Genomic DNA, 14,154 nt, shown 5'->3' with positions numbered 1-14,154 from the left:
TGTAGGGTCGCTCTTTTGATGCGTGGGTGTTTAGAATTCCACATAAATGAGGTTATTGTTGAATCTAATTGCTTAAAGAACGATTTATTAATGTATATTGGTATGTTTTGAAATAAAAAGGAGCTTAGGAAGAATATTCATCTTAACAGTGTTAATTCTTCCAGCTAGTGTGAGATGAAGGGTTGACCATCTATGCAAGTCTTGTTTAATTTTTTCCATGCAGACGATAAATTTTGTTGATAAAGAGCTTTATGTTTACTTGTGATGTTTACCCGAGGTATTTAAACTGTTCTGCAATGATAAAAGGAAGGGTGTCTAATCTAATATTATATGCTTGAATTCACGGAAAGAGTACACTTTTATTCAGATTAATTCTGAGACCAGAGAGCTTTTGAAATTCTGTGAGTGCTGCTAAGACTGCAGGCACAGAATTTTCTGGGTCCGATATATACAGTACCATGTCATCTGCATATAATGAGATTTTCTGTTCCAGTCCTTCTCTGCTAATCCCCTTTATCTGATCAGTATTTCGACAATGTATTGCCAGTGGTTCAATGGCAATTGCAAACAGCAGTGGTGACAAAGGGCATCCTTGTCTTGTGCCACGCTCTAGTTTAAAGTAGTCTGAGCAAATGTTATTGATGCAAACTGAAGCTTCTGGGTTAGTATACAGTAATTTAATCCATGCACAAATGTTGGGCCAAACCCAAACTTCTCCAAAATAGTAAAAGGTATTTCCATTCAATCATGTCGAATGCTTTTTCTGCATCCAATGATAATAATATTTCTGGGGTGTTTGATTTAGTTGGTGAGTATATTACATTAAACAGGCGTCAAGATTTGAAGATAAGTGTCGGCCCCTAATAAATCCAGTTTGGTCTTGTGATATTACTGAGGGAGCACTTTCTCCATCCTTCTAGCTATGATTTTAGAGAGTATTTTAACGTCGTTATTCAGAAGTGAAATTGGTCTGTATGATGCACATTGTAATAAGTCCTTATTTTGTTTTGGAAAGACAGTGATTAGTGCTTGGCGAAAGGTTTGTGGAAGAGATTGGTTATCTCTGGCTTCTGTAAATGTTGCTAATAGGAGGGGGGCTAGCTGAGCGGAGAATTTCTTGTAAAACTCTGCAGGGTAGCCGTCAGGGCCTGCTGCTTTTCCACCTTGGAGTGACTTTATAGCATCCAGTAATTCTGATAATGACAGAGGTTTATCGAGTTCCTCCACACTAAAAGCGCCAATTTGTGGTATCTGTAATTTATCCAGAAATGCATTAGATTGTATATTGTCTTCTTTAAACTCAGTAGTATATAGGGATTTATAGTAGTCTCTAAAAGTGTACATTATATTTTTGTGTTCGATGATTTTATCTCCATTCGTGTTAGTAATTACGAGATTGCGTTATGCATCTTGCTTGTGAATTTGTTGCGCTAAAAGCTTATTAGCTTTCTCTCCATGTTCATAATAATGATGTCTGGATTTGTAAATTAGTTGTTCGGTTTCTTTAGTTGTCAAGAGGTTTAATTCTGAATGTAGAGCCTGCCTCCTCTTATGTAGAGTCTCGCTTGGTAGTCTGGCATGTTCTTCATCTATTTTAGTAATTTCGCTTTTTATCTCTGCTACTTTCTTCGCTTCGGATTTATTTCTGTGGGAAAGATATGAGATAATCTGTCCTCTTAAGAAGGCCTTAAGAGTTTCCCAGAGTATTCCTGCAGAGATCTCAGGGGATGTATTTGTCTCTAGAAAGAATTCAATTTGTTTGGATATAAATTCAGTACAATTCTCGTCAGCTAATAGAAGCGGATTGAGGCGCATCTGCGGGTGAGTGTATGGGGCTTAGTAATTTCAGCTCCAAGATCATCGGAGCATGGTCTGAAATAACAATAGCATCGTATTTACAAGATTTAATCTTAGGCAAGAAGTTATTATCTATAAAGAAGTAATCAATCCTTGAGTAGCAATGATGTACTGGTGAGTAGAAAGAATATGTTCTTGAATTTGGGTTTAAAAACCTCCAGGGATCTGATAAGTTGTGATCAGTTATAAACTTTGTAATTATCTTTGCGGTGTTAGTTGCCGTTCCCCCTGTGGAGGAAGTCTTATCTAAAAGTGGATTTAGAACACAATTAAAGTCCCCAGCCATTATAAGTTTATGAGTGTTCAGATTGGGAATGGATGCAAATAAATTTTGTATAAATTCCTTATCATCAACATTAGGTGCATAAACATTTATCAAAATCATTTTACAGTTAGATAAGTCTCCCATGACCATCACATATCTCCCTTCAGGATCCAATACTACATCTGATGCTACAAATGGTACTGTTCTATGTATGAGAATTCCCACCCCTCTAGTTTTCTTTGTAAAACTAGAATGGAACATTTGGCCAGTCCAGTCTTTTGCAGCCGGAACTGATCCTTACTTAGTAAGTGGGTTTCCTGTAAAAATACTATTTTAGCATTTAGACCTGTTAGGTGAGAAAGTACTTTCTTTCTCTTTAATTCGTGATTCAGGCCTTTAACATTCCAGCTTACGGTTAACTGTCCCATCATGGAGACACTGATTCTGAGTTTTTGGTGTCATTTATAGTCTTAACTGGAAGTGAAATAGTTTAGGTCTTAATTTCCTATTCCCCCAAGAGTTGTTGCCATGCAGCTTATTATTACGTTGATAGTTATAATTATAAAGATTGAGATGATAGATTAGATATAGATCAAGCCTGCTCTCTTTCTCTTCCCCTTAACCCCCACCCTCCCTTTTTGCCTCCCCAGGTGAGGCTAAAACCCACTTCATGCAGTCCCAGTCCTCTGACATACCCAGAGACAGAGACAGAGCACGTCCAAAGCACATCAAGCCCCCATGCAGTGGCGCTTTAAGGTTAAAAGATAGAGATATCTGTTACCAATATAGTCTTTAAAAGAGGAAAAAGAAAAAGAATTTTGCACTTAATATATAATATATATATATACACATATACATATATATATATATATATATATATATATACATATACATACACACATATATACATACATACATACACATACACATACATATAATCTTCATCAATTTTAGTGCATTAAGATGATATCCCCAGATAATAAACCCAGGTGATGGTGTTAAAGATGTGTCCAAAACAAGCATAACAAGTCTTAATGCAGTAATAGCAATAACAGCAAACCAAGGGTATGATATTGAACAGTCTCATTTAGGGTACACATGAAATAATTAGAAAAGAAAAAAGAGGAGGAAAACGTAATTAAGCACAATAAAACATAAACATTTAGCCCTAGTAATACTAAGTAATAATAAGTAATAAGTAAGTAATAATAATAATAAGTAATAATAGAATATGAGAATATATGCTGATAAAAACCCGTATTTTAAAACAAATAGATCAGACAGTAGATTATTAATCCTAGCTTTATCATTTACCGCCATGACTCACAATTATGTATCAGAATAGTCCCGGATCAGCTTTCTTAACTCATTTTCTGCCTCCTCCTTGCTAGCGAAAACATAGAAATGACCCTGCCATTCCACTTTCAGTTTTGCCGGATACAGGAGGCCGATTTGACATTGGCTTGCCGTAGCCGCTGTTTAATATTATAGAAGGCGCGCTTAATAGCTGTTGCTGGAGAGAAGTCAGGGAAGACGCGAATGTGGCAATCTTCATATATAATATCTTCCTTTTTTCCTGAGGAGTTCCATCACCTCTAACTTAAATGATAATCGCTCAAAACGAACTATAAAAGATCTTGGTCGGGTCTGACGGTGTTTGATCAGCGCTGTAAGCCGCTGCTATCTCAGATTCTGCTTTAAAGTCGCCCCCGATTATTTTAGAAAAAAGTTCAGTTGCGAATTTCACAGGGTTTAAACTTTCTCGATTCTCCGGCAGGCCTTCAATTCTGACATTATACCTTCTATTCCCATCTTCTAAAGCAGCCAGTCTGTCTCCAAGTTTTTCTCCGAGTTTTTACATTCGAACTGGCATTTACTGCTCTTTCCTCGGCACTGGAAGCTAGATGTTCGGCTATTTCGATCCGATTTGTGAATGTCTCACTAAGATGCTCCAATTGATCAGCAAGCGTGCTCAGTTTAGCCGAGTTTTTCTCAATGCGCTCTTCAATTTTGCCCAGCACCTGTCGAAGTTCAAGTTGGACCTCTTGACGCAGCCTTTCATTTGCCTGTTGGAATTCCTGTCGCAGCCTTTCATTTGCCTGTTGGATTTCCTGTCGCAGACATTCATTGGCCTGTTTCATCTCCTGTTTTAATTCCTGTTTCAGTCTCTCAAGTGCCTTTGCCGTTGCTTTCTCATTAGCCTTCTCGCTTTCCTTTATATCTTGCGTGAGCTCAGCGAGCAACACTTTCAGTTCAGATAGCTCAAATGTGTTTTTTTTTTTTTTGAAGAACCCCTTTAAAGTAATACCTGGTGTCCCAGCTGCTGTTTTACCTACTAATTTCACTTTTCTGAAACTGAAAACCTTGAGCTTTCTTACAAAGTTGGAGTTGTTACATTTATTGATATTGAGGGAATGGCATGGCATGTAAAGCCAAAAATTGCATAAGTGTGTTGCCACCCAAACCTTATAGGACATGCCATCATAAGCTTGTGCTGACACACAATTATCACATTTATCTAAAATTATTTCTAATTGACCCTGCTTCTTAATTTTTATCAAATAATGTCCGTCCTGGGTATGACGTTAATCTGCACCCAGCCCTGTAGGTAGGCCCTCCAACCTACAGGGAAAAACCCTGGGGTTGGCAGCATTGGCACTGCAGCCACCATAAACAAACTTCCCACTGGTTCCATTCCATCTGAACTTGTGTGGTGCTGAGGTGTCACCCTTTACATGGCTGCACTTGGGTCCTAAACTGGGGTCCTGAGTTGGTTTGTCATGTGGTGGGTACGGCAATGCGCTGTATCCGTGCCTGCTCCTAACCTCCTCCTCACAGTAAAAACAAATGCATGAATATATGAGGAGTGTTCAAAATTTTCAAATATTCTGTTGATGCAAGCTTATGAATTCATTAAGAGTTCCAATACCAGTGTCTTTGCATATTATTGTCAAGCATCAAGCAAACAATGTAGAGAGAAAGCCAACCTTAGTGAGACTGAGGTATTGGAGTGTGTCGTATGGGCACATTAAACAAAGAAGAGTCAGAACTTCATTGTATTCAGGACTCAGTATGGTGAGTACAGTTAGCAATGCCATCATATAGGTTTATGGGGTTCTTGTTGTCATGTGTACAGATTACTTACATTTGCTGATGATCACACAACATGTTCTGGAGAAAGTATGCGTTTTAAAATTACTTGTAAGTATGCATGCACATTCATATAATAGATATTTTTTGTTGGCAACTTTTCTTTAGAAACAGCTGGTTGCACAGAAAATCCACATTGAGGAAAATGAAGACAGAGACACAGGCCTAGAACAAAGACATTATAAAGAAGATTTGGACTGTGTCAAAGCAAAAGTTCCTCTGGGAGATCTTGATCTTTATGATGGTACTTTCATCTCTTTGGAGAGTAAAGGCATTAGGTATTAAATCTTTTTTTGTGTAATACGTAGTCATTTGTTGGATTTGGATATTTACAACATAATAGCATCTTGTAAAGCTTGTAAAAGGACTTTGTAATATTTAGTGTAATTAAAGTTTAATTTATTGGTCGTCTTTCATGTTGTTATGAAATCAAAGCATTTTTTTTTAATATGTTTGTACTACTCTTATAGTCCAGAAGACTATTTAGATTCCAGAATGCCTCTTTCTCCTTACCTAGCGGTGCCTGACTGCACAACAGCACTAGAGCTTCCATACAGCATTCATGCTTTTCACCATCTACGGGTGAGTAGACACAAGGGCTCTCAAATTAGACCGTAATTCAAATTTAAATGCAGATATTAAAAAACATGCTTTTGTTCAAATGTGTACTTGAAAAAGTAAGGGTGCTTCATCCATGTTCTTGTATTAAGTATATTACAATATGAAGGATGCCAATATAAATTAAAAAACAACAAAAATAAATGGTGTGATGTCCTGCCATGTCTCTTACCTATATATTGTACCAGTAAAGTGTTTGGATGCACCTACTCATTGAAGGGATTTTCTGTTTTACTACTTTCTACATTTTGGAAGAAAAATCAAGACATGGAAACTATTAAATAACACATTTAGATTTATGTGTGCAGTGTTATAAAAAACAGAATAACGTATAAAATTATACATTGATCAAAAAGTGTTAAAACTGTCTTAGAATTTTAATTCTTCATCTCACACCCTCACTCTGAAACATATTTTTTTCTTCATTTCTTTTTTACTGCCCCAGAAAAAAGTGAAATCAGTAAAGAGATGAATAGGTGGATAGTTGGATGAATGGGTTGAAGTAAAAGTATTTTGATTTTATTTTTTTCCTTAGGGTGTTCAGGAGAGGGTGAACTTGACTGCTCCTCTCTTATCTAAAGAAGATTCTATTTTTAATTCCATATCTTTGAAGCATTGGAGTTTTGAAGAAGTGGGACATCGAATTCATGAGGCCATGAAAAAAGTAAGCATACTTAAGATAGTAAACGGTATTTTCATCCAGTAAAACCACTCATATGCTTTATTATGCATTATTATAAAAAAAAAAGAAATCAGCATTTCTGTTTTTTATAATATAACTTGAATATTTAATATCAACAAGTGTACATTTTGTAAGCTTTGCAAATCACTTACTGAATACGTCAATTTGATGTGTCGTAGACTGATATCCTGTTAATTACATTCTTCTTCTTCTTCATCTTTTCCTGCTTCAGCGTGGGGTTGTTGTGCCTGATCAACCTTCTCCAAACAGCTCTGTTCTGCACCTCCTCACCAGTCAAGACCTTTTCCTTCAGATCTTATTTTACTTTATCAATCTATATCCGTTTTGGCCTCTCTCGCTTTCTCTTCCCCTTTACTTCCATTCCCATCACTCTTTTCCAACATTTTTATTGTCTTTCCTCATCATATATCCATAGCACTTTGTTTTATGGGTTTATTTAACATCCCTAACCCTGCTTAACTCTTTTAGGAAACTCCTAAATTGACAAATCCCCCCCACGACCCAAAAATACTGAGACAGAAAAATTTTATATAAATTTTTTTTCTTATTTATTAAGGGACATAAATTTAAAGATAAAATATTAAATACAAAATATAAGTAGGCAGTAACAGCAGACTGCACGATAACATTCAGTGAATACACTTGATTCCTACTTTTCATGCTCTTTCTCTGTCCATTTAGCATTTGTTTGCTCAGAGGTTGATGCGCTTGCTGCTTCTCTTCTTTCTTTTCGCGTTAAAACTGATTAAGTCTGTTTTTGTGTTGCAGTTACTTAGTATGTTTTTTCTTAATTTTTCTCTTAAGCTGGCACTTAAATGTTCTATCTGCTTCAAGAATGATTTAAGATATGAAGAGGTAGAGGAAGTGACGGCGAAGGTAGTAGAGAATGAGAACAGAACCCATACACATGCGCCACACAGCCGCCCTGCTGCCCGCTGCTGAGAGTGGCTTCTATAATAAAATAAAAATAAAAAGAGTAATAAAAATCATCACCCAGAAAGCGCATAATAAACGTCACGTAGTATATGTGTACCGAATTTTAGGGCAATACTTCAAACGGTTTTCTTGCTACAGGTGATTTAAAATCCTGGACAGACAAATGAACAGCCACTGTAGCGTATTATATAAGAAGATAAGAAAGTAAGTATTCTTAAAACAGTTTGGCAGTGATGGCACAGGTTCAGACCTTCTTCCCTATCTTTGGCATGATCTGAACTTTTGTCCCTACACTGTGTATATGTAACAGCCTATAACACGTGATTAAGATATACATTTCTTTGCAAAAGTAATATTTGTGTGTTTCATTTTTGCTACTTTCATGTATTATAAGCTTAACATCTATTATTATCTAAAAAGCATCATTTAGATTAAATACTCTTTCAAAGCATAGTACATGAGTAATAAAACAGTTTAAATCTTTAAATTTTTTTTCTGTCAGTTTTCTCATATCTTGATACAAAAGCAACAACAACATTTATTTCTATAGCACATTTTCATGCAAATGTAGCTCAAAGTGCTTTACATGATGAAGAAAAGAGAAATAAAAGACAAAGTAAGAATTAGAATCAGAGAACACTAATAAACATAGAATAATAGTAAGGTCCGATGGCCAGGGAGGACAGAAAAAACAAAAAAAAACTCCAGACGGCAGCCCCCTCTAGGCATTCTACTGACATCAATGACCTCAATCAGTCCTCATTGTATTCAGGGTTCTCATGGAAGGACTTGATGATGATGGTCATGTGGACTTCTGGCCTTTAATCCATCAATATAGTTACATCCCGGTGCTTTGATTAGGTGGTGGTGGCGGCGCAGGTCGCCACCACAGAAAACCGAAAAAAGAACAGAAGAGAGAGTAGGGTTTAATACGGATTTTGGAGCCACCATGAATAGTAATGATAAAAGCAAACTTTATTAATCCAGTCCATTTTGGCCCAGTTCAGTTTTTAGCCTCAGCTTTTGCTAGTGGGCCAGTGGTCTTTTTTTCTTGACGCTATTCCATCTCAGAAATATTTAAATTAGTTAATTAGCAATTTTATATCGGCTCTGTGTGGATGTGTGTAGAACCTGTGATGAACTGTCTTCCCATTCAAGATTGGTTTCGGTTTCGTTCACAGTTCTTTCTGCTGACATAGGTCAGACCCTCCAGTACCCTAAATTGAATTAAGTGGGATGTTTGAATTTTCAGCATAGTTTGTAAGCAATTTGATAAAGTGGTGTAAGTGCTGAACTCTGGTTGCCAGTTAAATAATGACCAGTTAATTAATCTGCCAATTATCTGCACCATCTGTAAAAAGTCAATCTGAACAGTTGTACTTTGCAACTGTGCTTGTAATGTTCTTTTTGTGCTGGTGTTCATTATATAAAAGCTACATATATAAAAAAGTGGTTGTTTGGTTTTTATAACTGGATACACACAGCTAAACTAAATTCCTTGTAAATTGTTGTAGCTTCTCTATTTGCTGCAGACTCTTTGACTGGTCCTAGGAACATATTTAAATCGTCTTCTTCTTTCACAAGTACTCCAGCTCTGTTCCATTTCTCTCAGTTTTTGTACAAACCACAGTTGTTATTCAGTTTTCACTACATTATGCAGAACTAGACTGACTCTCTAGTTAAGTGGAAAGAACACTGTGATTAGACTCTATCATACTTAGGTACAGATGCTGGTCATAAAATTAGAATATCATGACAAAGTTGATTTATTTCAGTAATTTCATTCAAAAAGTAAAACATATATTAGATTCATTCATTACACACAGACTGATGTATTTCAAATGTTTTTTTGTTCTTTTAATTTTGATGATTATAACTGACAACTAATGAATGTTACAAATTCAGTATCTCGGAAAATTAGAATATTGTGAAAAGGTTCAATATTGAAGACACCTGGTGCCACACTCACTCTAATCAGCTAATTAACTCAAAACACCTGCAAAAGCCTTTAAATTGTCTCTCAGTCCAGTTCTGTAGGCTACACAATCACGGGGAAGACTGCTGACTTGACAGTTGTCCAAAAGACGACCATTGACACCTTGCACAAGGAGGGCAAGACACAAAAGGTCATTGCTAAAGAGGCTGGCTGTTCACAGAGCTCTGTGTCCAAGCACATTAATAGAGAGGCGAAGGGAAGGACAAGATGTGGTAGAAAAAAGTGTACAAGCAATAGAGATAACCGCTGGTACCCTGGAGAGGATTGTGACACAAAACCCATTGAAAACTGTGGGGGAGATTCACAAAGAGTGGACTGCAGCTGGAGTCAGTGCTTCAAGAACCACCACACACAGACGTATGAAAGAAATGGGTTTGAGCTGTCACATTCCTTGTGTCAAGCCACTCTTGAACAAGAGACAGCGTCAGAAGCGTCTCGCCTGGGCTAAAGACAAAACTGCTGCTGAGTGGTCCAAAGTTATGTTCTCTGATGAAAGTAAATTTTGCATTTCCTTTGGAAATCAAGGTCCCAGAGTCTGGAGGAAGAGAGGAGAGGCACAGAATCCACGTTGCTTGAGGTCCAGTGTAAAGTTTTCACAGTCAGTGATGGTTTGGGGTGCCATGTCATCTGCTGGTGTTGGTCCATTGTGTTATCTGAGGTCCAAGGTCAACGCAGCCGTCTACCAGGAAGTTTTAGAGCACTTCATGCTTCCTGCTGCTGACGAACTTTATGGAGATGCAGATTTCATTTTCCAACAGGACCTGGCACCTGCACACAGTGCCAAAGCTACCAGTACCTGGTTTAAGGACCAAGGTATCACTGTTCTTGATTGGCCAGAAAACTCACCTGACCTTAACCCAATAGAAAATCTATGGGGTATTGTGAAGAGGAAGATGCAATACGCCAGAGCCAACAATTCAGAAGAGCTGAAGGCCACTATCAGAGCAACATGGGCTCTCATAACACCTGAGCAGTGCCACAGACTGATCGACTCCATGCCACGCCGCGCCGCGCCGCATTGCTGCAGTAATCCAGGCCAAAGGAGCCCCAACTAAATATTGAGTGCTGTACATGCTCATACTTTTCATGTTCATACCTTTCAGTTGGCCAACATTTCTAAAAATCCTTTTTTTGCATCAGTCTTAATTTATATTCTAATTTTCCGAGTTACTGAATTTGGGACTTTCATTTGTTGTCAGTTTTAATCATCAAAATTAAAAGAAATAAACATTTGAAATACATCAGTCTGTGTGTAATGAATGAATCTAATATACAAGTTTCACTTTTTGAATGGAATTACTGAAATAAATCAACTTTGTCATGATATTCTAATTTTATGACCGGCACCTGCAGATTAAATATGTGCAGGGCTTGCTTCCAAAGCTAATTAGCTTCTGTTTGTTTTTTTTTTGTAATAAACCCTTGTCAATTATTCTTACAAATTTTTTCAAGCGATGCTGTTTGTTGCATAGGGCATGAAGTATGAAGTTTTGTGATTAAAAGATAAAATGCAATATGTTTGTATGTGAAAGGTAAAGATGGTGTTGCATAATCCCTTCTTTTTGCACTGCCCCCTCTTGTTTCATATACTTTGATGAAAATTCATGTCACAAAATGAGTTGTCTATAGCTTATGACAACTTTTTTAAATTAGACTTATCCTTCAGTAGTATGGAAGGCCGCCATCAGGTTTGGAGTGCCAGTGATAAAAATGTTATAGTTTGTAGTCGTTTATGGAGTCCTTTATTGCTTATACTCAATTATGTATATATTTTTTTTTTGTAGAATTCCTCCTCATGGGTGTTGTATAACATGGCTGCTTTTTATTGGCGAATGAAAAATGAACCGCGCCACGTAGTGGAATGTGCACTGCGTGCACTTCACTTTTCGCCCAGGTATGTGAATTGCTCAGTCTACGTGTCATTAAAGTCTTTTGTTAATGAATACATTAGTTTTGTGACATCTTTTGACTGCTTGACATGAGGATGGAGTAGTGAAGTGTTTAGAAGGTTTTATTCACTTTGTTTCATTAACTTTGAGGCCTTTTTTATATTATAAATGTGTCAATCAATATTGTAAAATATTGGTAGTTAATATTGTGTGATGCTTGATGTATTAAATACAGAGCACAATCTTGCAACATCTAGTAAACCATTCCAAATGTTAAAATATTTTAAGCACTTTAAACACAGGCGTGTTCTAATTAGGTTTTCTAACATAATGTCCAATAATGCTGCATAAAACTTCCTTTTTTTTTTTTCTTCAATGTTTTGATGATAGCACATGTTTTGTTGTTTTCTCAGGTAGGTATCACACAAGTATGCTAATGATGTTCTTAGTGCTGTGATGGTTTTTATTTGCTAATTTTGGCTTTGTATTTTTTTTTAGCATTCAGACTAATGCGTTTTCATTTTATTTTATGAATTGGAATAATTTGTAGTTTGCCTTCATTGTCCCTTTTTTGCAATTAACAGGCAACACAAAGATGTGGCCCTAATCAACATGGCCAATGTGTTGCATCGAGCCCATTTCTCTGCTGATGCAGCTATTTTGGTCCATGCAGCTTTGGACATCACTGCAGATTTCTTGACTAGCCATTACACTCTGGGTAACATCTATGCGGTGAGTATATTCATACGTACTTGTCCTTAGATAATGTCATACTAGCCTTACTGTCACATGTATTAACCACAATGGGATAGAGGAGAAAAGCAGAACGTGACAGTGCAAGTGGCTGAACTGGAAAATTTTTATGTTTCTTGTTTAGTTGTGAAACCTCATCATGTCCTTTACAATAACTGCTTTAAAACTGTATGAAGAGTATTTCTCCATTGGATTGGCTAGTTAAGTAAAGAATATGTACAATCTATAGAAATTTAAGACTCAAACGTTTTTTTTTTGGTTAGACAAAGAAATGGGCCTTTTTCTTGCACCAGGCATGAAGCAACATCAGTGATTCCAGATTGTGTGCAAATGTGCCTGGCGACGTGCATGTTGAGCCTTTTTCTTTGTTAGACAAACAGAAGCAAAACTGTATGCTCGCCAAAGAGGGTAATGGGGTGAGCAGGCAGTGCTGAGTTCATATTTCATGAGTTCTTTGGAGTGAGCAACTTCTGAACAGCTGGTAAAATTGTATGCATCAGTATATTTTGTAAGTTGTTATTTCTGCGTATACTTTTAATGTATTGATAACATTAATTTATGAAATCCATACCAGTTATTGTTCAGTAGATTTTTTTCAGTGTCTAGTAAATGATCCAGGCCTTTAATAACCTCTTGGACACAGCCATCAGCAGTGTGTCTGTCTGCGGAGAGAGTGTCGACCTTGTTGAGATGTTTACTTACCTCTGCGGTGACATTCATGTCTCTGGTGACACTTCCTATGAAGTCAGTAGAACGATTGGGAGAGCATGGGGGGGGGTCATGAAGTCGCTGGAAAGGGGTGTGTGGCGCTCCTGATATCTCTGGGAAAGGACAAAGGTCCAAGTGTCTTTAGAGTCCTGATGCTATATGGTTGCGAGACATGGACGCTATCCAGTGACCCGAGACGAAGACTTGACTCCTTTTGTACTGTGTCTCTCCATAGAATCCTTGGGTACTGCTGGTTTGACTTTGTGTCGAATGAGTGGTTGCTCACGGAGTCCCAGATGAGGCACATTACCTGCATGTTGAGGGAGCGTCCGTTACAGCACTGTGGCCATGTTGCGTGATTCCCCGAGGGTGATCTGGCTCGCAGGACCCTGATTGTTAAGGACCTGAGCGGCTGGAACAGGCCAAGGAGACGCCCACGTAACATCTGGCTGCAACAGATAGATGGTCATTTTCGGGGGTTGCCAACCGGGAATTCCAGGCGGTTTCCTTGTGTGGTAGCAGCAATGTGCTGTACCAGTGCATGCTCCCAGACCAGTAAATGAACATAGCAAATCTGACTTCTGTGAAATGTTCTTACAGACATACAGGAAGAGAGTGAAGCCCAGCTTCGATGTTCTCTATGTCTGTCTTTCCCAGCATTGCAAAACAAGTTGTAATTGTGATTTGGGATGAATATAGCAAAACAGCACACATTTTAGGCAATTATTTCATTTTTAGAAGGGGCTCTCAACAAATTTGGAAGTCTTGAAAAATGGAAAGAGTAAAGTTCTATCCAGATGACGGAAAGAATGACTGAAAATTTTGAAACAACAATGCTGTCCGTATAGGCCTCTCACCCTGCTAACCACAAATTGAATTAACTTGCTATCAGATAATTATGTTTCTTTAGACTTTAACACAAAAAAAATGTAAAAAAACGCAAAAGGAGTAGTTTAGATATCCCCTACAGTGCGAGCATTGTCTCTGCACATTGTTAGTTAAAAGATTTGTGTGATGTGACAGTTAACTCTAATGGTGGACATTGAATGTATGGTAATGAAAACATCATCTCAAGTTTCAATTTACTTCAAGGGAGAAGGTTAATAACCTGAAATTTGTCAACGTGGTAAAACGTTTTGATGCATTAATTAATGACTGATTAAACTTTTAGATGTGGAAAGTACTTTTGGAGTTTTGTGTGTGTGCATGTAAATGTTTATTTGTTAAATGTTTCATAGGAACCAGATTTTACTCATAAATATAGTGCTATTATATAGAT

General features: G+C 37.3%; 1 protein-coding gene across 2 annotated transcripts in view; it reads left to right on the top strand.

Annotated features, from left to right (window-relative positions):
- The window catches only part of ttc17 (tetratricopeptide repeat domain 17), a 106,685-nt gene that overhangs the window by 16,437 nt on the left and 76,094 nt on the right, over nt 1–14,154 (top strand). For both annotated transcript variants that reach the window (XM_039744247.1, XM_039744255.1), the window contains exons 3-7: nt 5,381–5,550; nt 5,743–5,854; nt 6,426–6,554; nt 11,310–11,419; nt 11,999–12,146. In XM_039744247.1, the coding sequence (XP_039600181.1) occupies nt 5,381–5,550; nt 5,743–5,854; nt 6,426–6,554; nt 11,310–11,419; nt 11,999–12,146 (669 nt within the window). The remainder of the gene's footprint in view (nt 1–5,380; nt 5,551–5,742; nt 5,855–6,425; nt 6,555–11,309; nt 11,420–11,998; nt 12,147–14,154) is intronic.

This window comes from Polypterus senegalus, chromosome 1 (genome assembly GCF_016835505.1).
Source record: "Polypterus senegalus isolate Bchr_013 chromosome 1, ASM1683550v1, whole genome shotgun sequence".
Classification (NCBI taxonomy): domain Eukaryota; kingdom Metazoa; phylum Chordata; class Cladistia; order Polypteriformes; family Polypteridae; genus Polypterus; species Polypterus senegalus.
Note: the sequence above shows the minus strand (reverse complement) of the source record. Positions and strands in the feature narration are given on the sequence as shown.